Below are 24,601 nucleotides of genomic sequence, written 5' to 3'. Positions count from 1 at the left end.
GAACTCTTTCTCTGGTATTCTGCTCTCAAATTAAAAGCTCGTTTAATTCTAATGTTCATCTCCTCCTTACCGCGGGGCTTTAACTCTGCTTGGCACCCTTCAGTCTGAGCTTCCATAATTATCCCAGAAAGCAAGCTGGGAAAATCTGTTGGTTCAACCTGTTGGCTTCTTCACAACAAAACATGACTATGCTGGAATTGGAAAGTGCCTGCAAGCACTTGTTTCTCACACTTGGTTTTGTTTCCTTTTGATCACACTGGGAGACTTTAGCCCGAAATAGTGAAATATGTGTGTCTGAACTGCCCTTACCACTATAAAGAGATAATCTTCATATACCGTCAATTCACACAGATTACAAGCACAGAGCTGAAGGAAATTTTGTTAATTGGTCACATAGCAATAACCATGTCCAGATCAAGAATAACATTAATTTTCCATCTCAAATATTAATACCACACATGGGTAACCAACATCCTGCCTTCGATAACTACATAGTTTTTTGATATTATATAAGTGGGGTCACGTAACATGAGTCTTTGTGTCTGGCTCATTTCAGTCTTCTAGTGATTTGTATATAGTTGTGGATTGCTCGCTCTTTTTCCTTACACTATGTGAACAGTCCAGCATGCAGTCATTCTACAGACATTTTAATACACGTGACTATGTTAGGATACTATGTTAACTCATACTAAGAACTGCCAAATACATAATTAGTTCAGATCTTCGCTCTGAGCCCTAGGCATACTTATCCAAAACTGCTTCTTGCCATTCCCATTTAAAGGTCTCTCAAATTTAAATAGCCCCACGCATTTGCTACTCTTTGTGAATATAAATGGCTCTTTAACCCATCTCGTTACCTAAGGAGCCATCTTTAATAATCCTCTTTTTTTTTTTTTTTTGACCTGCTCCAGAAAATCAGTCCATTAGGTCCCATGAATTCCACCTATGATTTATTCATATCTTGAAACTATCCATCTCTTTCTGCCTCCACTGCCATTATCTTAGCTCAAGCCACTGCCATTTGTGGCCTTGACCAATACAACTGCCTCTAAACTGGCCCATCAGTGACCCTTCACGCCCTCTACCAATCCATTATCCACAAACAGTAAAATGAGTTTTAAAATATGCAAATCACATCCTACTTAACAGTCTTTCTTGGCTCCTCGTTGACCTTAGGGTATGTTGCCGATCATTGTCTGAACTGTGTAAAGTAGCCAAAGAGAGTTTTGCCTTTGCCTATATCAGCCTAAACTTCTTGCTCCTACATACTCTTTGTTTTAGGATTTCTGTTGATGAGATGGTGACCAAAAGCAACTTGGGGTGGAAAGGATTTATTTCATCTATGAAATAAAGTAAGGTCAGGACCTCAAGGCAGAAATCTGGAGGCAGGAACTGAAGCAGAGGAGTCTTGGAGTGCTGCTTCCTGGCTTGCCTCAGCATGGCTTGCTCAGCCTGCTTTCTTCTACAAGCTAGGCCCACCTGCCCTGGGGTGACACCGCCCACTACGGGCTGGGCCCTCCTATAGCAATCATCAGTCAAGGCAATGTCCCACAGACTTGCCCACAGGTCAATTATATGGAGTCATTTTCTCAATTAAAATTAAGATTCCGTCTTCCAGCTACATCAAGGTTTTGTATCGATTTGACAGAAACCAACCAGCAAACGTTCCCAGTGCAACTTAAAATTCTCACAAATCATATTTCCAGAGCCTGGAACATTCTGAAAGCTCTCTTGATATGTCTTGACCTTAAATGACACCTCTTCAGGGAGTTCGTCCCGGAAGGTCCACAATGAGTTCATCATTGTACCTGTTAGTTTTTCTTCACAGCACCAATCGCAATGCACACTTCCGTTAACGCTTTTGCTCTAATGCCTCTTATTCCTATTACACCTTCAATGGAGCGCTGCGCACGTTCCTGTAAAACATGCTTAATATGCTGCCTGCCACTTAATACGCAGTCAGATATGCCTGTGAAATAACACATAACCTCGTGAAGGCTGGGAGGCACTGCCGGGGCCAGCATCCGGCATTTCTCTGTCTTGGTTAAGTTTCTTTGTGTATTGGCCGACGGGAGAAGATCTTTTCCCTGTTCACCAGAGAGGGCTTTCCTCTGCTCCGAGCGGGGCCTGAGACGACGGACTGCTTCCAGACAAAGCGGCAGGTTAGGGAGATCAGCCTCGTTTCTGCGGGGACTGCTTAACTCTGCTCTCAGGAGAGAAGGCAGTCTCCCGGCGCAGGTGCCTGGGAACCTGCCAATCTCCGCCGGAGGGGGCGGGGACAGGGCGGGCCTCGGGAAGGGGGCGGGGCGCTGGGTGTTTCCCACGGAATCTGATTGGCCCGCGCGAGCTCCGCCCGCGCCAGCCACGTTGGACAGGGGCAACCCCGCTGGAAAGGCCACTCCCGGCCCCACAATGCACCGGGTGGCGCGTCACTCGGAGCGGCGGGTCCCGGCGCGACAGGTACGGCCCGGCCCGGCCCCCTTTTCTTTCAGGGTCTCCGGGAGCTCCGGCCGGCCGCTCGCGCCCCTCGCGGCCTTTCCACCTCGGCCTGACCCGTAGTGCCCGAGCCGGAGCTGGGCGGCGGGGTCTCGGGTCCCTGGGACCTAGGGCTGCGCGCCGCGCGGTCGGCGGTTGCAGTTTAGCCGGGCCTGTCCCGGGATGGGCGGCCGGGGTAGGGGCTGCTGACGGGGAGGGACGGCCGCCCCCGGCTGCCAGCGAGCCGCGGTGCTGACTCCCCGCCCCCACCCCTACCCCCGATGTCAGAAGCGCACCGACTCTCCCGGGCTGGTAGGTGGCCCGGGAGAGCTTGAGGTGGCATTCCTAGTCTCTTTCGGGCGGGGTAGCTTGTACCCTGCGGTTCGTGGAGTCTGGATGGGCGTTGCAGTTGGAGATCTCTCACGCTGGCCCTGGGAAACCCCGCGAGGCCCTGGTTTAAAGGTACTTTGCAGAAGAGAGACCTGAGAAATGGGCTCCACAAGTGGGGAGTCTCCGGAGAAGGCCGAGCTGTGGCTGGCGTGAATCCCTCTACAAGTGAAAGCAGCTTTAGACTTGGTCTCCCGCTGCGTAGCTTCCGGGATCACCGTCACCTGGAGCGAGTGCAGCTCTCCAGAACCCGCCCCTCTCTCGTGCTTAACTCAAGGCAGAGCCTGGGTGTCCGCCACCGTGGACGTGATAGCATCCCAGCTGATGGGTACAACAACCATTTTCGTATTAGAAACGGGATCACATTCCACGTTACTGGTACCCCCTCACTCGCCAGCGCTGTAAGACTTTAGGTGGTGTCGGAAGCAGTACCTAGAACTTGTGGTGTATAAAGGAAGATTCAGAACTGAATCTCACATCCGGGACCATGTCCAAAGTTATTGAGGCATCGGGCAATTCCCACTTAAGACGATCACGTTAGTTTAGTGCTGTATTCTTTAGAGACTGCTTACTTAACGTTTGTTTTAGGTTGGTGTATGAAGAGAAACTCCTGTCAGAGAGACCTCCTCACCGTGTTGTTAATAAGCTTGGATAGAGTTGTTAGAATTAGACCCTTACTAGTCTAACGGTTGAAAAAAAATGACTTAAACTTTTGGGACATGTGTTTCCCCCAAAGCAAAATGAAACTAATACCCAACCTCACGGGTGCCTGGAAGGCTCACATGAGATGTATGAAGTGCTTGATCTGTAAGAGGGTTAGGCAACTTGTCAGTAGCGCGCATAGCAAAATACTTAAAAGAGAACTTTTAGTAGATTACAGACAGTGCCAAGTGCTTTTTATGAGCGCAGAGGCAGAGGCCATCAGTATCTTAAAAAGAGCTTTGTAAGATAGGTACCACTTATTGTAGCCATAGGAAACTGAGGTTTTGAATGAGACAGGTGTGTGGTAGAGCATGGATTTAAATCCGGGCAAACTGGGAATCTGACTTTTTTATTAATTTTATTTTTTAATTTTTTTATTTTTAATTTTGCATGTGTATCTGTATATTCAAATGTGTGTTGACACACTCTGTATGGAGGTTGGGTGTTAACTTCCAGTATCTTCCCTGATTGCCTTCCACTTAATTGAGACTTTTGTTTTGTTTTGTTTTGTTTTGTTTGTTTGTTTTGTCTTTTAACCTGGAGCGTGCCAATTCCCGCCACTCCAGCTAGCCATCCTGCCTGGGAGATCCCTTCTCTTTTGGGGTTACCTGGCTTGCCTCGTCTTTACTTGCGTTCTAGGGATCTGTTACATCATGACCACATAGTAAGTGCTTTAGCCACTGAGTCATCTCCCAAGCCTGAATTTGACTTTTTAATTGCCATATTGTGTTGCCTTTCAAAGGAATTGTCCCTGCTTGTTGTTATTATTTTAAAATGATCAGATAAGCCAGGTGTTATGATGCAAGCCTATAATCCCAGCACTTGGGAGGCAGAGACAGGATGATCAGGAGTTCAAGGGCAGCCTTGGTACAGTGTGAGTTCAGACCAGGTGGGGAGGGGAAGGCTTTGTGAAACTGTCTAAATTGAAAACAAAAGTAAAAAAAAACAGGTATGACTGTTTTTTATTTGTTTGTTTGTTTGTTTTTCCTGCTTGTTGCTTTCCTGGTTTGGGGAGGCCAGTATAGCACAGTGATGTAGAGATGTGAGGTATTTAGGTTCAAGTATCAGTCCTACCATATACTAGTGGTGAATTTGAGCAAATGTCAGTTTCCTCAGCTGTGAAGTGGAAGTTAGACTCACCTGTCTGAACTGTATGGCACCCACATATGTTACAGCCTCTCTCTCTAATTGTGGGTATTTTCTGTTGTGGAGCCTGAGGTGTTAGACACAGTGCGTGGTGCAGGTGCCCGCCATAGAAGCAAGCAGCAAGTACTGCTAATGAGGTAGGCAGTCCTGACGAAACATCACAGTCAACTCTGGTAGCCCTTGGTATCCTTTTCCTTTATTTTCATTCAGTCTCCTCCCAGTCTGGACTTTGCAATTAATATGGTCAATTAAGTTCAGTCAATCTGACTCCACCCTTTACATCACAATCATGCTGCCAATTCTTAAGTTACTCCCTTCTAATTCTCACAGATTTCAGCGATTATGTAAACAAAATGATATGTAATAAGTTAGTATCCCAAACTTTGGTGTCAGATAATTTGGCAAACAGAGGAACATTTAGAAAGCAAGCCTCCAAAATATTCCATGCATGTATAAATAGAATGAAGTTTTCTCTATTTTAACTTAGATTTAAGGGGGGAAAAACCCTAATGTCTCAAAACTGATTTTGTAGATGTTATTGTTAAAAATAGTAAGTAAGTTGAGAGATTGGTAAGTAAGCAGTTGTACAGGAGAGCTGCAGATGAGGTAAGAATTCTGAACATAGTACTTAATTAGCCGAAATAAAAGATGAGTGACCCCAGCATAAACCATCTTTATCTTTAATGAGGTGGTAATGACATTTGGTTAGAAGGTGTGTGTAAGAACGATCTTACTTGGATTTTGAGAAGTACCTTCCTGACACTTTGAACCTAAGGTCATTCCCTGACAGCCTTCCGAAGGAGAGGGGCTTACAGAAGCATCCAATTAATTGATGTTTGGGGACTTTACTTTTCCCTGTCTTTGCAGCTTTCCCTAAATTCTAATTTGGACTCTTTCCTCTACAATTGCTCTTGTAAGGAAATGCCAAACACTCCTTGGACTTCCTGTGAGGTTTCTGTTATGTAAAGACAGCTATAATGTTTTCTTTTTGTTACAAGTGAAGAACAGTGGAGCAATGGCTGAAAATTTTATCTATGGCCCTGGTAGGAAAAAGCTGATACCCTTTCCAAAGCTTCCGGGGCAGTTGTTGGCGCCCTCTTGCTTCCCTTAGTTCCAGCTCAGACTCACACTGCCTAGCTCTTATGTGCACTCTAATCCTAGCTTGCCTCCATACAGGCACAGTCCTGTTCTGTTTGTTTGTCTTAAATATACTCTCATAAGACCTTAAAGTAAAGCTTTTAATATGATTTTAAAGTTGAAAGAGATTGTATTCTGTACATTGTTTAAAGGTTGATTGTTCATTAGATGTTTATCCTAGTTGCTGCTGCTTCTTCTTCTTCTTCTTCTTCTTCTTCTTCTTCTTCTTCTTCTTCTTCTTCTTCTGTCTCTTCCTCTTCCCTTTCTCCCTCTTTAATTGGTTTGGATGTTAAATCAAATTACTCAGGGCAGGGGTAACTTTTTCCACATAGAAACAAAATTATCCACTGATAAATAGAAACACCCCTCTGACAACCTTTCAGGGCCTTGGCTGCTGTGTTCTGCTTCTGTTTACTAGCTTGAAGTATATATTAGGAATCTGTGAATATATGTTTGTCTAAAAATTCCTTTTGAGACAGGGCCTTATGATGTAGCCCAGGCTAGCTTCCAACTCATGATCCTCCCTCTTCTGCCCTCCTAAGTGTTAAGATTATAGTTATGTGTCACTTTATCTGGTAAAATATGCAGTTTTTATCTTGATTTTTAAAAATGTTTTTAGCTTATCACATTAGGCACTTAGTGCTATGAACTTTCCTCTTGGCACTGCTTTCATTGTATCCCATAAGTTTAACTATGTTGTGTCTACATTTTCATTGAGTTCTAGGAAGACTTTAATTTCTTTCTTCCCTGACCCAGCTGTCATTTAGTAGCAAGTTGTTCAGTTTCTATGTGTGTGTAGGCTTTTTGCTATTTCTGTTGTTGTTGAAGGCCAGCTTTATTCCATGGTGATCAGACAGGATACAAGGGATTACTTCAATCTTCTTGTATCTGTTGAGGCTTGCTTTGTGACTAACTATATGGTCTATTTTGGAGAAGGTTCCATGAGGTGCTGAGAAGAAGGTAAATTCTTTTGTGTTTGGGTGTAAGATTCTATAAATGTCTGTTAGGTCCATTTGATTCATGACCTCTGTTAGAGACATTGTTTCTTTGTTTAATTTCTGTTTTGTTGACCTGTCCTTTGTTGAGAGTGGGGTGTTGAAGTCTCCCACTATTAATGTGTGTGGGGTCTATGAGTGGTTTAAGTTTTATCAATGTTTCTTTTACAAATGTGGGTGCCCTTGTATTTGGGGCATAGATGTTCAGGATTGTGATGTCTTCCTGGTGGAATTTTCCCTTGATAAGTATGAAGTGTCCTTCTCCATCTCTTTTGATTAATTTTGGTTGAAAGTCTATTTTATCAGATATTAGAATGGCTACTCCTGCTTGCTTCTTGGGTCCATTTGCTTTGAAAGCTGTCTTCCAACCCTTTATCCTCAGGTATTGTCTATCTTTTTGACTTAGGTGTGTTTTTTGTATGCGACAGATTGCTGGGTCTTGTTTACACATCGATTCTGTTAGTCTGTGTCTTTTTATTTGAGAATTGAGTCCATTGATGTTGAGAGAGATTAATGACCAGTGGCTGTTAGTGGGTCACAAAGGGAGCCTCGACAGCTACAAGAAGATTGAAATAATCCCTTGTATCCTATCTGATCACCATGGAATAAAGCTAGACCTCAACAACAACAGAAATAGCAAAAAGCCTACACACACATGGAAATTGAACAACTTGCTACTAAATGACAGCTGGGTCAGGGAAGAAATAAAGAACGAAATTAAAGTCTTCCTAGAATTCAATGAAAATTAAGGCACAACATACTCAAACTTGTGGGACACAATGAAAGCAGTGCTAAGAGCAAAGTTCATAGCACTAAGTGCCTTCAAGAAGAAATTCGAGACAGCTCATTCAAGCAACTTAATGGCTCACCTGAAAACCCTAAAAAAAGAAGAAGCAGACACACCAAAAAGGAGTAGACGGCTGGAAATAATCAAACTCAGGGCTGAAATCAATCAATTAGAAACAAATAAAACAATTCAAAGAATCAGTGAAACCAAGAGTTGGTTCTTTGAGAAAATGAGCAAGATAGACAAACCCTTAGCCAAGCTAACTAAAAGGCAGAGAGACACCATCACAAAATCAGAAATGAAAAGGGGGACAAAACTACAGACACTGAGGAAATCCAAACAATTATTAGGACTTTCTTCAAAAGTCTATATGCCACAAAATTTGAAAATCTAAATGAAATGGACAATTTTCTTGATCGATTCAACTTACCAAAGCTGAATCAGGACCAGGTAAATCAATTAAATAGTCCTATATCCTCCAAGGAAATAGAAGTGGTCATCGAAAGTCTCCCATCCAAAAAAAGCCCAGGACCAGATGGTTTCAGCACAGAATTCTACCAGACCTTCAAAGAAGAGCTAACTCCAATTCTCTTCAAACTATTCCACAAAATAGAAAGGGAAGGAACATTACCAAACTCATTCTATGAAGCCACAGTCACCTTGGTACTTAAACCTCACAAAGACCCAACAAAGAAAGAGAATTTCAGGCCAATCTCCCTTATGAACATTGATGCAAAAATACTCAACAAATACTTGCAAAACGAATACAAGAACACATCAAAGATATCATCCACTATGACCAAGTAGGCTTCAACCCAGGCATGCAGGGGTGGTTCATTATATGGAAATCCATCAATGTGATCCACCATATTAACAAACTGAAAGAAAAAAAACCCACATGATAATCTCCCTAGATGCTGAAAAAGTGTTTGACAAAATCCAACACCCATTCATGTTTAAAGTATTGGAGAGTTCTGGGATACAAGGCACATATCTAAACACAGTAAAGGCGATATACAACAAGCCTATAGCCAACATCAAACTGAATGTAGAGAAACTTAAAGCAATCCCACTGAAATCAGGGACAAGATAGGGCTGCCCACTCTCTCCATATCTCTTCAACATAGTTCTGGAAGTCCTTGCTGGGGCAATAAAACAGTTGAAGAGATCAAGGGGATACAAATTGGAAAGGAAGAAATCAAATTATCACTATTTGCAGATGATATGATAGTATACATGAGTGACCCCAAAAACTCTACCAGGGAACTCCTACAGCTGATAAACACCTTCAGCAAAGTGGCCAGATACAAAATTAACTAAAAAAAAATAAGTAGCCCTCCTGCATACAAAAGACAAAAGGGCTGAGAAAGAAATTAGGAAAACAACACCCTTCACAGGAGCCACAAATGACATAAAGTACCTTGGTGTAACCCTAACCAAGCAAGTCAAAGACTTGTATGAAAAAAATTTCAAGTCTCTGAAGAAAGAATTAGAAGAAGATATCAGAGGATGGAAAGATCTCCCATGCTCATGGCTTGGCAGGATTAACATAGTAAAAATAGCCATCTTACCAAAAGCAATCTACAGATTCAATGCAATTCCCATCAAAGTACCAACACAATTCTCTACAGACCTGGAAAGAAAAAAATCCAACTTCATATGGAATAACAAGAAACCCAGAATTGCTAAAACAATCCTCTACAATAAAAGATCTTCTGGAGGTATCTCCCTCCCTGATCTTATAGCTGTACTATAGAGCAACAGTTATAAAAACTGCATGGTACTGGCATAGAAACAGAATGGTGGATCAGTGGAACCAAATAGAAGACCCAGAATAAAACCCACACACCTTATGGACATCTGATCTTTGACAAAGATGCCAAAACCATACAATGGAAAAAAGATAGCATCTTCAACAAATGGTGCTGGTCTAACTGGATGTCTATATGTAGAAAAATGCAAATAGATCCATACTTATCACCCTGTACAAAACTAAAGCCCAAGTGGATCAAAGACCTCAACATAAAACCAGACACATTAAATCAGTTAGAAGAAAAAGTGGGGAAAACCCTAGAACTCATTGGTACAGGAGACAACTTCCTGAACAGAACACCAACAGCACAGGCTCTAAGAGCAACAATCAATAAATGGGACCTCATGAAACTGAAAAGCTTCTGTAAAGCAAAGGACACATTAGGATTTTACCATATTATTAAACATTTTATTTTTGCTACATTGTATTCTGTCATATGGGTATACTCTAATTTATTTACTTAATTGTCATCCTATACTGGATTTTTAGATCATTTTAAATTATTTTATCATAAGAGTATTCATTTAATTTTTTATTTGGATTTATGATTTTTTTTCTTCAGGGTAAGATTACATATTTAAATTTCATGCTGAGCATGGTGCTACATACCTGTAAACTCAGTACCCAGAAGGCTGAGTCAGGAGATCTACAGTGAGTTTGAGGCTAGCTAGGGCTACATAGCAGGACAATGTCTCTAAATCAATCAACAATAATTACTATTAGTGCTTTTATTTTTTAATTCTCAAATTTATTTTATTTTTTAATTTATTCTTTGAGACTTCCATGTAATATGTTTTAACCATATTCTTTCCCTTCCTTCCCTTCTCAGATCTCCACCTCCTTAGCCACCCAACTTCATGTTCTTATCCCCCTGTTCTCTCTGTCTCTCTCTCTCTCTCTCTGAGACAGAGTTTCTCTGTGGCACTCTGGCTGTCCTGGAACTCATTCTTAAACTCAGAGATCTGCCTGCCTCTGCTTCCCTAGATCTGGGATTAATGGCATGTACCACCATCCTGAGCTCTCCTAAAAACAAAAGAAAACAAACAAAAAACACGCACCAAACAAACAAACCAGCAACAACCAATCAGGGAGTCCCTTTTGTGTGCTCCAGGGGGCTTGCCTGGAGTATAGTTGATAATTATACTCAGTGTTACTCCCATTGAAGAAAACTAAATTCTCCTTCTGTGAGCAACTATTGATTGCTGATAGCTTCTTGGTTAGATCTTTGTCTGGCTTGAGTTGGTTCAGGCCTTGTGTATGCTGTCACACTGTCTGTGAGCGCCATATGTACTTCTGCTTTGTTGTATCTGGAAAATGTATTTTCCGTGAAGTCAACCTCCACTTCTGGCTCTCACACCTTTCTACCCCCATCTTCTACATAGATCTCTGAGCCTTGAGGGGACAGGTATGATAAAGACATTCCATATAGGGCTGAGTACACATTGTCTAGTGTGGCTCTCTGTTAATTACTATCTGCTCTAAGAAATGGCATTTTTGATGAGAGTTGTTGATGCACTGATCTATGAGTATAGAGATTGTTTAACCTCAATATTGATTTAACAGAATAATAGTAGTAGGTTTTCCCCTAGGCCCCATGATCTGTCCAGTTTCAGGTTCTTGCCCTCAATAATAGTTATGGGTTCCATCTCATAAAGTGGAAATTTGAATTTAATTCAAATTTCACAAAATGAATGGTTACTCCCATAACATTCTGCCACTATTGGGCCTCTGGGCATAACTTGTAGGCAAGTCATTATTTGAGATTGCAGCGCTCATAGCTGGGTACATGGATGATTACCTTTCTCCACCAGCTTGTATAGCAACTTCTAGCACTGTGAACACTGGCCCAGTGGGGGTGAGTCATATGTGTGCCCACAACATATGTGAGGAGATCAAAGGACAACCTAAGGTACTGGTTCTTGCATTCCCACCTTGTTGGAAACAGAATCTTGTTCACTGCTAAGGCTAGCTGGCCTCAGAGCTGGAGATTCTTCTGTCTACAATTCCCATCTCCCTGGAGGAGCCCTCAGGGATTATAGCTGTTTACTCATATAACCATATCTCCATTTTTTTTTCATGTGTTCTATAAAGCCAAACTTAGGTCATCGGATGGCTTGCCCTGCAGGTGTTACCCATTCACCCATCTCAGCTTGCAAATGTCATTTAAAAATTTTTTAAATTTATTTTTATTTTGTTTTTTCGAGACAGGGTTTCTCTGTAGCCATGGCTGTCTTGGACTCGTTTGCTTTGTAGACCAGGCTGGCCTCGAACTCACAGAGATCTGCCTGCCTCTGCCTCCTGAGTGCTGAGATTACAGGTGTGCACCACCATGGCTGGCACAAATGTCATTTTTAAAAGCTTGCTCGGTAGCTGGAGAGATGGCTCGGAGGTTAAGAGCACTTGCTCTTTCAGGAAACCCCAGTACCCACATAGCTGCTCACCACTATCTATGTTCTCTCTCTGGTCTCCAGGGCCACCAGACTTACACATGGTGCACATGCGTACCATATACATCAAATAAAAATACATTATTAAAAGCTTATTAAGTGAGAGGTTCTTGAAATACATTGTGTCATTTTTTAATACTCTGATTATTGCTAATTTAGAAATTTATAAGTGCTTAGCAGCTTTGGCCTTGATTTTTATTTAATTCAAATTTGTCATTTTATTTTAGGTCTTCTGTGGGTTGAAATGTCTATGATTTTATCTGCCTCTGTCATTCGTGTCAGAGATGGACTGCCGCTGTCTGCATCTACTGATTATGAGCAGAGCACAGGAGTGCAAGAGTGCAGAAAGTACTTTAAAATGCTTTCAAGGAAACTTGCTCAACTTCCTGATAGATGTACACTGAAAACTGGACATTACAACATTAAGTAAGACCTCATTAGAGTCATTTACATAGAGGTTCTCATTTTAATGAAATTTATCAACCTTTTTTTTTTCAGATTATCTGGATTTGAATCTGGCTTTAGAAGACTTTATATTGATTTTTTGCAGATAATGCTTCCTATAAATTGCTCAATAAATATTAGAGTTTTTACATGCTCAGATTGTAGCAGGCAAATTGTAAGGGAAAATGCTAAGAAGTAAAGCCTTGTCCTATGGGGAGGGGAAATTATCCATCTGTCTGTCCTGCAAGACTGGGTGATAAGATAGAGTGTGACTTTAATCTGTGGTGACTGAGTCCTTCAGGAAGAATGATATTTGAGCAGAAACTTTAAAAGTAAAAAAGAAGTCAGTTATATGAAGGATCCTGAAGCCGAGGAGGAAGGCTGGAGCAACAGCTATTGGAGAAGTCCTTTGAATCCATGTTAAAAGAGGCAGTAAAGCCAGTGTTGCTGAAGTACTGTGGGAAATGGTCAAGTAGTAGAACTTGAGGTCAGAAAGATAAGAATGGGCAGGCTATTTTGGGTCCTCTAGGCCATAATGAGTCTGTTGAGTTTTAAGCTGGAGAATTTTATGATCTCGCTTTGGCTGTGAGTAAATCTCTGAAGAACAAGGGAGGCTGAGTGGAAGCAGAGGGATGGTTAGAAGGCATGATTAGACACAATGGCTGCAACTTGAATGGGGGGATAATGAAGAATGGTTGGATTTGAGCTACTTTTTGGACCTAATACCCATAAATGGCCCTCATAGGCTTTAGGAATGTTAAGGAAAAAGAAAAGAATCACATGTAAATTTTTGGCCTTAGAAACTGCATGCATAATAGGGCTAAAAGGAGAAAGACTAGAGAGGTTAATTTTATTTCACTGGTAAAGAGTTCTGTTTGGACGTGTTAAATCTGACATGTCTATTGGATGTTCAAGGGGTATGGTCATCTGGATGTGTGAGCCTGAAGCTTAGCAAAGAGGAAAAGTGTGGGATTTAGATTTGGAAACCAGTTTATGATTTGTAATTACTGTGGAAACAAATGAGAGCACTTTGGACAGCATCCATATGAAACAATTAGAACTGTTAGCTAGGGGGTCCATGATGCTAATTATGAACATAGAAGGAAATCAGATAATAATAAGGTTCATGTGGGTTATGTAAGCAAAGAGCTTTATTATTAAGACACTATGTTTTGAAGAATTAAAATTTGCCTAAGGCAGGACAAGTCATCATATTCCAAGTACAGGGAAGGGAGGCAGAAGCAGCAGTGTATGCGGATATAGCATGTCAGGCTTATTAACTTGTTTGACTTGGTGCTAGTGGATGAAGATTTGTAGCTATGAGACAAGTGTGCTAACTGTGGGTCCAGATCCTGGATTGCCCGGAAAGTTCAACATGAGGGAAGTAATTATGATACAATAGGTTGTAGGTTAATGACTTGATGAAAACAAAGGGAATGGTGCATATCTTTACTCCCGGTACCCAGGAGGCAGAGGCAGGCAGGTCTGTAAGCTCCAGGCCAGCCAGAACTACATAGTGCCACTCTGTCTCAAAAAAGAAAGAACTGCTGGAGAGATGGCTCAGGGGTTTAAGAGCACTGGCTGTTCTTCCAGAGGTCCTGAGTTCAATCCCCAGCAACCACACGGTGGCTTTCAAACAATCTGTAATGAAATCTGATTCTCTCTTCTGCTGTGCATGAAAGCAGTATTCATATACGTAAAATAAACCTAAAAAAAAAAAAAAAAGAACCAAACCAAAGACTGTAGAATAGAGTAAAACATTTAAGAGAGTGAAGGGAGACAGGTCAGCTTACTAGAGTGTGAAGTGAAAAATAAATGTACAAATGAAAAAGAAAATGCCAAAGAGAAAGATAGTTCAAAAGAGGAAATGGTCAAGCTTGCTGAGGTGGAATACTAGAGATGAAGAGAAGGATCAATGACTGAAGCTTTAGAACTGAACAGAATGATAGTCTCTTAAGAAATGAGCAATCCTTGGAGAAGGATGGCTTAGCATGTGAGAATGAGAGATAATGAAGTCCCATATGATTTTGTTTTGTTTTTCGGATGGGGTCTCACAGTATAGTCCTGGCTATCTTGAACTTACTACTTAGACCAGCCTAGCCTAGAACTCAGAAGAGCTCCCTGACTGCCTTCCCAGTGCCACTTGAGGAGGATAGGGATTTTGGAACCATTCACATAGATATAGTTCAAATTTAGAGGGCAGAAATGTCAACTGAATTTAGAGGAGGCCAGGGTAGAACCTTAAAAAATGTCCACAATTACATGGATCACTTAGCAACTGTAAAATAATGGGATAGTATATTTAATTAGGTTTTTGAAGGCTTATTTAGAAAATAACATTGATGATAGTGGTTAAATTGAATCTAAAACAATGTCTCGGCCTGCTTCTACTTAGGTAAAGACAAGAACTTGAAGCATTGAAGCATTTTAGGTATCAGGCTTTTATAATGCCCTCTGTCATTCTCAGTTCCATTTGTTGTAAGGTAGTGGTATAGACATGTCAAAGTTAATGCAGATTGGCTTGAAGTATATGTTATTATTTGGTAACTACCTGGCATTAAAAAGCAAATCTTTTGATTTTTGTTTTGCTGTATTTTCTTAAAAACAATATAAATGTACCAAATTTTTGCTATGTCCCAATTCTATTTACAAATTGTATATTGTATATCACTTATTTTAACCCTAGCTTATTCTACACAAAGGATTTGAGGCAGTTTTCAAGTACAATAATTCAAGAGGGTAAATGAAGCAATCAGATGAAAGGAGCAGTTTTAGAAGACTGTAAAATGGGTGTAACTTTATGGAGATGTGGCCTGTGCATTAGAAAAGACCTGCATTAGAAAAGACACAGGGCCCCTGTGTCAAAGGCAAGGCAGAAGAGTCAGTTAGTAGACTCCGTCACGGGTTCAGTGTTTCTGTTCCTGAGAACAAACACCCATAAAAGGGGCAGCATTTAGCTAGCATTCCTCTAGTACCATAGTAGTGAGTTTTTGTGATTTTTCTTATACCTTGTGGTATAAGGAAATAGCATGATATGAAATTTATATTTTTAGATTGGTTCATTGAGTGGTTGAATTTTGGCTTAAAAATTGTTTTTCTATTTACTCTGTGTATGTGTGTGCCCATACATACTGTTGCACACTATGGTACAAACCACATGTAAGAGTGTAACTGTTGGGAATTGGCTCTTTCCTTCTACCGTGTGAGTTTCAGAGATCTAATTCAGGTTGTCAGGCTTGGAGGCAAGTGCCTTTACCTGCTGAGCCATCTTGCTAGCATAGGATTTTTGTTTTTCTCAGACAGTATCTTAGCTATGTACCTTAGCTGGTTTTGAATTTGTGACGATCCTCCTGCCTCTGCCTCCCCTCTTGAGTGCTAGAATTACAGGTTCGCATCACTGTGCCTGCCAATACAAAATGTTTTATGACAAAGGTTATGAGTAAGATAAGTCAATAGAGTTCCAATCTGGCCTGATCCATGAATACGGTTCAGATGTATGTAAATGTATAAAGTATATAACTTTTATAAGCAGAGATTAAAAAAAATCTGCATGTGTTTGTAGTCAAACATTTAAAAAAAGGATTAGAGAGCAGAACTTTTAGCTATAGTTCCAGAAAAGAACCCAATTTCATGTCTTTTCCCTCTTAATAAGAGGTCCTATTGGTTGCTTCCTCGTCTTTTAGGGTGTTCCCAGTATGTGGCAGCAAACTTAGTCTAATATAAATTGGCAATTTATTTGTATTACTTGACTTTACATTTTTTTTCATGACCTTTTTTTCTCCCTGCTGTGAGTCAGATAAAACTTAAGGGCTCTGCAGTAGCATCATCATGGCGCCAGCCTGAAGCTGCTCCCAGACTGCCCTTCTCTGTCCCGGCCGTGCTAAGTAGCTCTCTTCTTTTTGAAGCCCAGATTATAGCCTGCTAGTTTTGAGTCACCTTCTGTCCTCTTACTAGTATTTCATTTTCCTAATGATCTCACTGTCTTCTCAGGATGCATGTAGAACTTCTTCAACTGCTCTTTTTCACCACTTATTAAAATTCTTTAAATATTAAAATTCTCTAATTTGCTCTCTGTAATTGGGTCATAACTCATTGGTGAAACTGACCAGCCATTGCCTGCCTATCCTATTTTAAATATATATTTTTAATTGAGTGTGTATGTGTGAGGGTGGGGGCTGTATATGTGTGGATTTGTACACACAAGCACAGGTACCTTTGTGGTACTGAAGAGGGGCCAGATCCATGGGGTTGGTGTTTCAGGCAGTAATGAGCCACCTCTGTAAGGAGTCCATGCCCCTAACCATAGAGCCACCTCTCCAGCCCAGTCTAATCTATTTTAATTCTTCATCTTTTGGTATAACAGTTTTCAAATCTGTATAGAAATTGAGTGTCATGATAACTAAGTTATAATTGTAGGCTAAGTCACTTCATACCTCATACTAAAGTATAGTTGACCTGTCAGAGAAAGAAAGACTACTGAGGGGAAAAACGTAAAATAGTAATGTTTAAAATTAAGACAGCTCTTTTCATTTTCTCCCTCTGTGTATGGGGGAATGATGGGTTTTCTCTTACTGCAGTGGCTTACATTAGTGGCAGTGCCTTGCACATGTCATAGCAGCAGGTAAGTGAGAGAGAGATAGCCTAGTTTGCTTTCTGTTGATGTGATCAGAAACAATGTGAGGAAGAAGGGTTTATTTGCTTTACACTTTCTGATCACACTCCATTGTTGGGGGAAGTCAGGGCAGGAATGCCAGCAGGAGCAGAGTCGAGAACCAGAAGGAATGGTGGCACACACTTTTAATCCCATCACTTGGGAGGCAGAGGCAAGTTGACAGCTGACACTCTGACAGGTATTTTAGGAATTCAGTGTTTCCAGCCATGAAAATAAATCTGTTTTCCCCAAAAGGATTGTTTAGCTTTGGAGAAGAAACCTTACTGATTGTGCAGAGCAAGCAGGGAGGAGTGAGAGAGTGTCCAGTTGTATGATTTTGCATTCCACAGTGATAGTATAGTAATTTTTCAGGAACTAGTATTCATAAATTAATGATATACTTTCCTCATGCTGTAATAAATATCTAATGAATAAACCTACTACTTTAAAAATGGTTAAAGCAATTATTGTGAAAATTAAATTGTGTTCTCTGAGGTCTTAAAACTCTGTGGTTGGCTTTGGAGTTAAAAAATTAGATTGTGTATTTGAGATCTCTTTTAATTTTGTGACATTGATCTTATGAAAAGACAAATATTCTTTGGGGACCAGTCGTACCCCACTGTGAATTTTAATGGAACAATGTGATTACTTAGTTTTTTCTCTGGGAATTCATTTGAAGTCAGTGAAGGCTGCAGGCGCCCTAGGTTCTCTCCTTGCTTGAGAATGCGGTTTCTTTGTATTTGACCCTAAACTACTATCAGCTAAAAATGCTATTTTAAACCTCCTGTCTGTTAGTTTCAGTCAGGAGCAGGGTTTTCCTTTCATTCTTTGGTGATATTTTCTTATTACAGTTGTAGCTTGAACAATAGTGTAATTATTCACCTGCAATTAGCCAGCGCTTTACCTGCCGTTATCATTAAACTTTGCATTGGCTCTGTGAATGCCTAGTTAGTGGAGTGCTTCACAGGCAGGCTCACAACTCACATTAAAACATTAGTTTTAACAAAAAAGCAAATCCTGGAAGCTGGCTTGTCAGATGTTTCCTTAGGAATCTTTCTTCTTGGCTTTTGTAGATTTTCTGTTCCTCACAGATTGGGAAGCAGCAGCAGCTGCAAGCTTTAGTGGCGCTGAGCACCTGCCTTCTCTCAATGTCAAGGAAGGACTTTGACAGGACTACTCACTGTGGCCAGGAAGGAGAGACGCTCACAGTTGACCTGGTCACACTCACTTGGTTACACGGGCCATAACCAGGGCTATTGATAATACATGGGAGGCTAGAGGCCTTCCCTTTAGGGGAGGGAAGAAAAGATGCTGGTGGACAGCCGTAAGCAGTACTGTCACTTTACCAGTGGGACAAGTGAGACTTCTGATGGAAAGAAATTCCCATAGAGGCGGGAGAGGTGCCTCAGTGGTTAAGAGCACTGTCTGCCCTTTCAGAGGTCCTGAGTTCAATTTCCAGCAACCACATGGGGCCCACAACCGTCTACACTGGGATCTGATGCCTTCTTCTGGCGTGCAGGTGTACATGCAGACAGGGCACTCATATATGTAAAATAAATACTTCTTTAAAACATTCCCATAAAGTCATAAAGCTAATAAACAGTAGAACAGAACCACTGCCTTGACTTTTGGCTTCATGATCCACATTATCTCTGATACGATTTATGCCCTTTTCCTTATTCCCTTTTATAATCACATGTGTTCCTGATTTCCCTCATTCTTTTTTTATGGAGAGAGAAATTAACCAGGTTAAAAAAAAAAAGTAAGTGAAGTATTACTCTTTGTTTCTTTATTGTTGAGAAATAAAGAGTATGTGGAGCTGAAATTTTTCCTGCAATGATGGCTCAATTTCTTTTTTTCCTTTGAGGCAGGGATTTTTGTGTAACAGATATAACTGAGCCCTGGCTGTCCTGGACTCACTTTCTAGACATGGCTGGCCTCGAAATCACAGAGCTAGCCCTGCCTCTGCCTCCCGAGTGCTGGGTTTAAAGGCGTGCACCACCACTCACAGCTTGTCCCATCACATTTAAAGATTAGGAGCGTGGTAGGGAATAGTTTGCAGGGGCTGCAACCGTAACAGCTCCCAGAGCCACGTGAGAGGGGGCAGCTAGACGCTCCTGCTTCCCTCTTTGCCATATTGCTAACATCACGTTCCTTTTCTGCTCTTTTTACGGCAAATGTGTAGCCTTCAGCATAATGTATGTTGAATAGACTCATGAGCTGACTTAGAAAGTACATTACTCTTTATTACAGTTTCTTTTTTTGGGTTTTATTATTTTTTTTTAAGTTTTATCATTTATTACAGTTCAGTTTGTATCCTGGCTGTGGCCCATCCCTCATCTCCTCCCAGTCCCACCCTCTGTTACAGTTTCTGTGGGTAACTACTATTCAGAGCTCTGATAGTGTGATTGTTTTTGGATTCTTTTTGTTTGTTTGTTTGTTTGTTTTTGTTTTTGGATTCTTAAAACTCTCAAAGACTCCTTTATCTTGCTAAGTTGACATTGCCTGGTATGCTGCATGTGGATAAACATTTTTATACTTGATGAGACTAAAATTAAAGGCTAAAATAGGTCTTTTATTCATGGACTGATTTAATTCATAATTTGGCTCCTTCTCATTAGTGACTAATTGAAAGTTGGCTGTGAGAGAAGGAAAAATGAAGAAATGCAAAGTTCTTGGTCCAGTGCTGTTTGTAGCAGCCCCTTAGTGAACTCTCTTTCTCTTTTGTCCCACTGATGGCAGTCTTCTGTTTTTAATTTACTTTGTGTCAGATATAGTTATAGGACAATAGGCCCTACTATACATACAACAATGAACATAAGGTATGCTTGCTTTTATATTGTCAAAGCTTTAATATTTTGAAGATTATACACTTTATTTTAGTAAACTTTTATGAAAGTTTCTATTTCAAAAGTACTATTTTTTTTTCTAATACTTAACGACTTTAACAGAAAATTTATGCTACTGGAGAAATTTCCTGTTCCCAGGAAAGCTATTTAATGGGGCATGTGGCTACAAAGGATAAGCAGACTTTCTATGTGTGATGGTATAATTGAAGAATGAAAATAATCTGTGTAACATAAAAATTAATGATGTCATTGAAAAGTTTTCATTTATATTTTGTCATTTAGCTGCTATGCTTTGTGTTGTGTGTGTGTGTTATATTAAATCATTGTTTCAAGTAAATCTTTGGTACTTGCATTGCAGGCTCTTGCAGTCAAAGAGCTTGTCTTTGACATTGAACCTCATATAGTGACATGCTAGACCACAGGTGTTCTGTGCTCTGCTGAGAGGAACATCATTGCTTTTACTGTGTATTCATTTAGTGCAACAGGCCAGAATTATCTTATTAATGTCAGTATTTAATTGGTTATATGTAAAATTTCTTTGACACAATGTATCTTAAATTAGATGTCAGGGAAAGTTTTATGTCCAAAGCCATTCACTTAGGATTCACTTAAGGTGACTTGTGGAATTAGCTTTTTTAATTAACAAAGTGACTAGAGAGTAGAACTCTTGTCCAGAAGTGTGATGTCTTTCAGTGTCACATACTTTGGATACACTTGATCCTCAAAGGACTAAATTCTTACTGTCTGTACCAGGGAGAAGACAGAGATGTGTTGAGATTTGAGTAAGTTTCTTGGCCAAAAGAAAGGCGATGGCTAGAAATGCCAACTCTATCTGAACTAAAGCCCAGAAACAGAAAGAAATTAAAACTTAAAAAAAAAAAAAATTTAGAATGAGCTGGAAAGATGGCTTAATGGTTAAAAGCACCCACATGGTGGCACCCAGTGCCCTCTTCTGACCTCTGTAGTAACCACACAGACACACGATGCACATACACACATGCAGACAAAACACTCACATATGCTAAGTCTTTTTAAAAATTGGATGGGAATGGTGGCATATGCTTGTTTTTCCAGGATCAGCAGGCTAAGGCTAGAAGGTCTTGAGTATGTGACCGATGTGGGCTTTGTCTCAAAAAAGGGCATGGTGGCACATGCCTTTTAATTTCAGCAGAGGGTGGGGTGGGGGTGGGAATGGGAAGAGCCAGTAGCCAGTGATTTCTGTGAGTTTGAGGCTAGCTTGGTCTACCTAGTGAGATCCAGGACAGTCAGGGCTGAGGGAGCTGGAGGAAGAAGAAAGAGGGGCATGAGGATATACATATGATACAATTTCTAAAGTCCTTAAAAGTCTCATTGCTGTTCTTGTAGGTGGGGGAAAAAATAAATCAAAACAAACAAAAACCTCTCTGTGACTGAGAAAAAGTGAAAAAAAATTGGTATCTATAATGGAAGTTGGTGTGTTATAAAAGATTATAGGGTCTGGAATGAAATGTCTACCCAGCTCTTGGCTTGTTGTGCTGGGGTTCAAGCATGGAGGTTTACATGTGTTAGACAGCATATGTAAAGCTGTCTCCCCAGCCGCACCATCTCTGCTTCTTAATAGCGTGGCCTTGGGGAAGTTACTTGACCTTGCTGAGGCTTTTAATTTACAGAATGGATCTAGTAGTAGCCTTTTACTGTGAGGATGAATTAAAAGAATTATGCAAAATATTCAGCAGAGGTTCCAGCTCCACTGAGTGGCCAGAAAATGTACATGCTGCTGTTACTGTTGCTGCTGCTCTTACCTTCTTCCTCCTCTGTCCCTCCTCCTTAAAACATAGTGTCTGTATATAGAACAAGAGCTAAATGAGATGGACACGTGCAGACAGCATGCTTGCAGTGATGTTAGACTGTTTCAAAAGTAGTCTTTAGTAGATGGTAAGAATCTCCGTCTGGCCCTACAATTATTGAAAAAGCAATTATTATTCTTATACAAATGTAAATTAAAAGAGCTGGCCTGTGCTGTTAGGAAGCTGTCTTGCATTTCAGAGAAAGAATTATAAGGCTAAACTTACTATGAAAGTCAAATGTAGAATACTTTATAGCTTTTTCAGAGAGTATCATACAAGTAGATGACTTTCTGAAAATGCCAGCATATAATCTTTAAAAACAATAAGGGTTTTCTGTATTTCTCCCTCAATCTTCAGTTAAATTTAGCACAATAAGATTTACTTGAACTATGAGATAAGCACCTTTGGCTTACTGAGCTATTCATGAAGAGAGAAGTATAGCAAAACCCTGATGTAATAAAAAAAAAGAGTGGTCCAAAAATTTTTCAGTCACATTATTAGATGATAATAAAATAACTTGTGTGTCACTAGTTGGGAGTTCTGAATGGATGGAAGCCAATTGCTAATTGTGTCCCAGTTATTCAAACTATTATGAAGTATATCCAAATGCTAATGACTAAACAAAGAATTTTGACAATGACTGAATATATTTTGAGACAAGAAAATCACTTGAGAAAATATATTTTAGATTGTTTTTGGTGGCACAGGATTTGGGAATCTGAGACAGGAGGATCAAAAGTCTGAGGCCACCCTGAACTAATAAATTCAAGGCTAGTTCAAGAATAGTTTGGACTGTGTACTGATCCTGTTTCAATGTCAAACCCCACTCCCCCAAAAGATAAAAACAACAAAATATTGAGCCTTGATTAAAGTATTAAGTTTTAGAAAAATTCCATATGCTATAGCTAAATTTGTTTTTAATGATTCTTGAGAAGAGATACAGTTGCCTTTGTGAAAACTGTGATTATAAGTATAGAAAGGTAAAACAAGGTGTTTTATAAAATAATATACATTCCAGATTTTTCTGGTTTTTTTTCTTCCTCTTTTTTTAAACAATGTTAATAACAATTTTTATGTCCCTCTGAGTTACAACCTCAGAATTTTGCAAAAAAAAAAAAGAAAAATGACTATTTACTAAGTGGAATTTTAGAAAGGAGTTTCAGATTCCTGGAATAAAGTCAGTATAGTTTTTCTACAAGTGTGTCCCACGCTATAAAGGAGGGAATTAGTAACATGACTTGCTTAAGGGGAAGAGAGTTGAACAGAGAAGACAATAAAAGGAGATCAGTACACAGTATACTCTTTTTCTTTTTTAAAAAATTGAATCATATGAGTATATTTATGCCAAAAGTTAAGTTAAAAGAAGTTCTGGGTCCTGGAAGACAGCTTAATAGTTAAGAGTGCTTGTTGCTACACAACCATGACAAGTAGCTTGTAATTTGGATCCTGACACCCCTATTACAGGCCAGATATCCTACACATGCCTGTAATTCCAGCCCCAAGAAGGGTGGAGACAAGAGGATTGCTGGGGCTTGCTGACTTCCAGTCTACATGAGAAATACAGTCCCCAGGTTTAGGGAGAGACTCTGTCTCAAAGGAATAAATGAAAGTGATAGAGGAGGACATTGATACCTTCTGGCTTCTGAGTGTGCACAGAGATGTGTACCGATACACACACACACACACACACACACACAGAGAGAGAGAGAGAGAGAGAGAGAGAGAGAGACTTCTATATCTACCTTATTAGAAAAAAACTGCACTCATATGGATCAGGCTGGCAATGCAGATTTCTGTGATTAGTAGTATGTAGCACACAAGTGGGAACCTTAGCCTGGATGTTGTGTTGATTTCCTGCTCCTGGTCTAGACCAGCTGTGTGATCAGTACAATAAAAGGATACTTAGGTGACTCATTAAACAATTAATTTGGGTCCCATTCGCCACTTATTTATCATGAAAGGAAGGCATGTGCTTTATTTGAGAATGTTTAAATTAAATGTTTCCATACTTAAAGTAGAAGTTTTAAAGCACATTTAGCACATTATTTAGAAACAATTTCAAGCTTACAAAATTGTATGAATAAGAGAAAATCTAGTAATATGTGTTTCCATTCTTAGCTTTGTGGTATTTTCTACCTGTGTGACACCTCCCCCCCCCCCCCTCAGTTGCCTGCATGCTTGAGAGCAAGTGCAAGGCCTGTTCGTGTTAAGGAAATGTTCTAACACTGGCTGCATATCAAACCCTGGCTTTCTTAACTATTCCAAAGTATATTTTGTAAGATTGAAGATAAGTTTTTACTTAACTGTACCATAATCAACTACAGTAAGTTTAATGTCGCAACTATAATGTACTGCCTGCTTTCTGCTTTTGTCATCTAACGCTAGAAATATGCTACAAAGCATCTCAGCTCTCTGCTGTGGATCCAGACTAGCGCTAGGTATTATACAATCAGTTGGCATGGCATGACACTTTAGACTTCCTTGATTGGGAACCTTTCTGCAATCTTTATTTCTTTTTCACAGCATTGATAGTTTTTTGTTTTTGTTTTTAAAAGAATACACCTCCCTATTTAAAAAAATGTCAAAGTTCTATCTAAAAAAAAAAAAAAAAAATCAAGGTCTTGACTTGAGTATGTAGTTTCCACCTGTTTTTGTGGAGGGCTGTCTATTTTGATGTTTATTATTAGTTTCAGGTTATACATGCCAGTGGGAATAAGGACAAGTGATAGTTCATGATGTCACACATGGAGATGCATGCTGTCCACCCACCTGTCCTTCATTACTGATATTAGAATACTTGGTCAACATGTTCTCTTCTTTCTACTATATAATTTCCTTTTGCAACTAAAAAGCAGTGTGTTGGAAAACATCTTAATGCCTTGAAAATATGTTAGTGCACCACAAAATTTCCTCCTAAATTTCATATTCATGATCATTTTCTC

General features: G+C 40.1%; 1 protein-coding gene across 3 annotated transcripts in view; it reads left to right on the top strand.

Annotated features, from left to right (window-relative positions):
- The first annotated feature begins 2,406 nt into the window (after positions 1 to 2,406).
- The window catches only part of Sec22a (SEC22 homolog A, vesicle trafficking protein), a 60,018-nt gene continuing 37,823 nt past the window's right edge, over positions 2,407 to 24,601 (top strand). Inside the window, exons 1-2 of one of the 3 annotated variants that reach the window (XM_021634648.2) lie at positions 2,407 to 2,460; positions 12,117 to 12,315. In XM_021634648.2, coding sequence (XP_021490323.2) covers positions 12,134 to 12,315 — 182 coding nt within the window. In that variant the 5' untranslated portion in view covers positions 2,407 to 2,460; positions 12,117 to 12,133. Of the gene's footprint in view, positions 2,461 to 2,795; positions 2,938 to 3,169; positions 3,191 to 12,116; positions 12,316 to 24,601 lie in introns of those variants that run through there. The other 2 variants (XM_021634649.2, XM_060370316.1) reach the window with 2 other exon arrangements.

This window comes from Meriones unguiculatus, chromosome 17 (genome assembly GCF_030254825.1).
Source record: "Meriones unguiculatus strain TT.TT164.6M chromosome 17, Bangor_MerUng_6.1, whole genome shotgun sequence".
Lineage (NCBI taxonomy): Eukaryota > Metazoa > Chordata > Mammalia > Rodentia > Muridae > Meriones > Meriones unguiculatus.
Note: the sequence above shows the minus strand (reverse complement) of the source record. Positions and strands in the feature narration are given on the sequence as shown.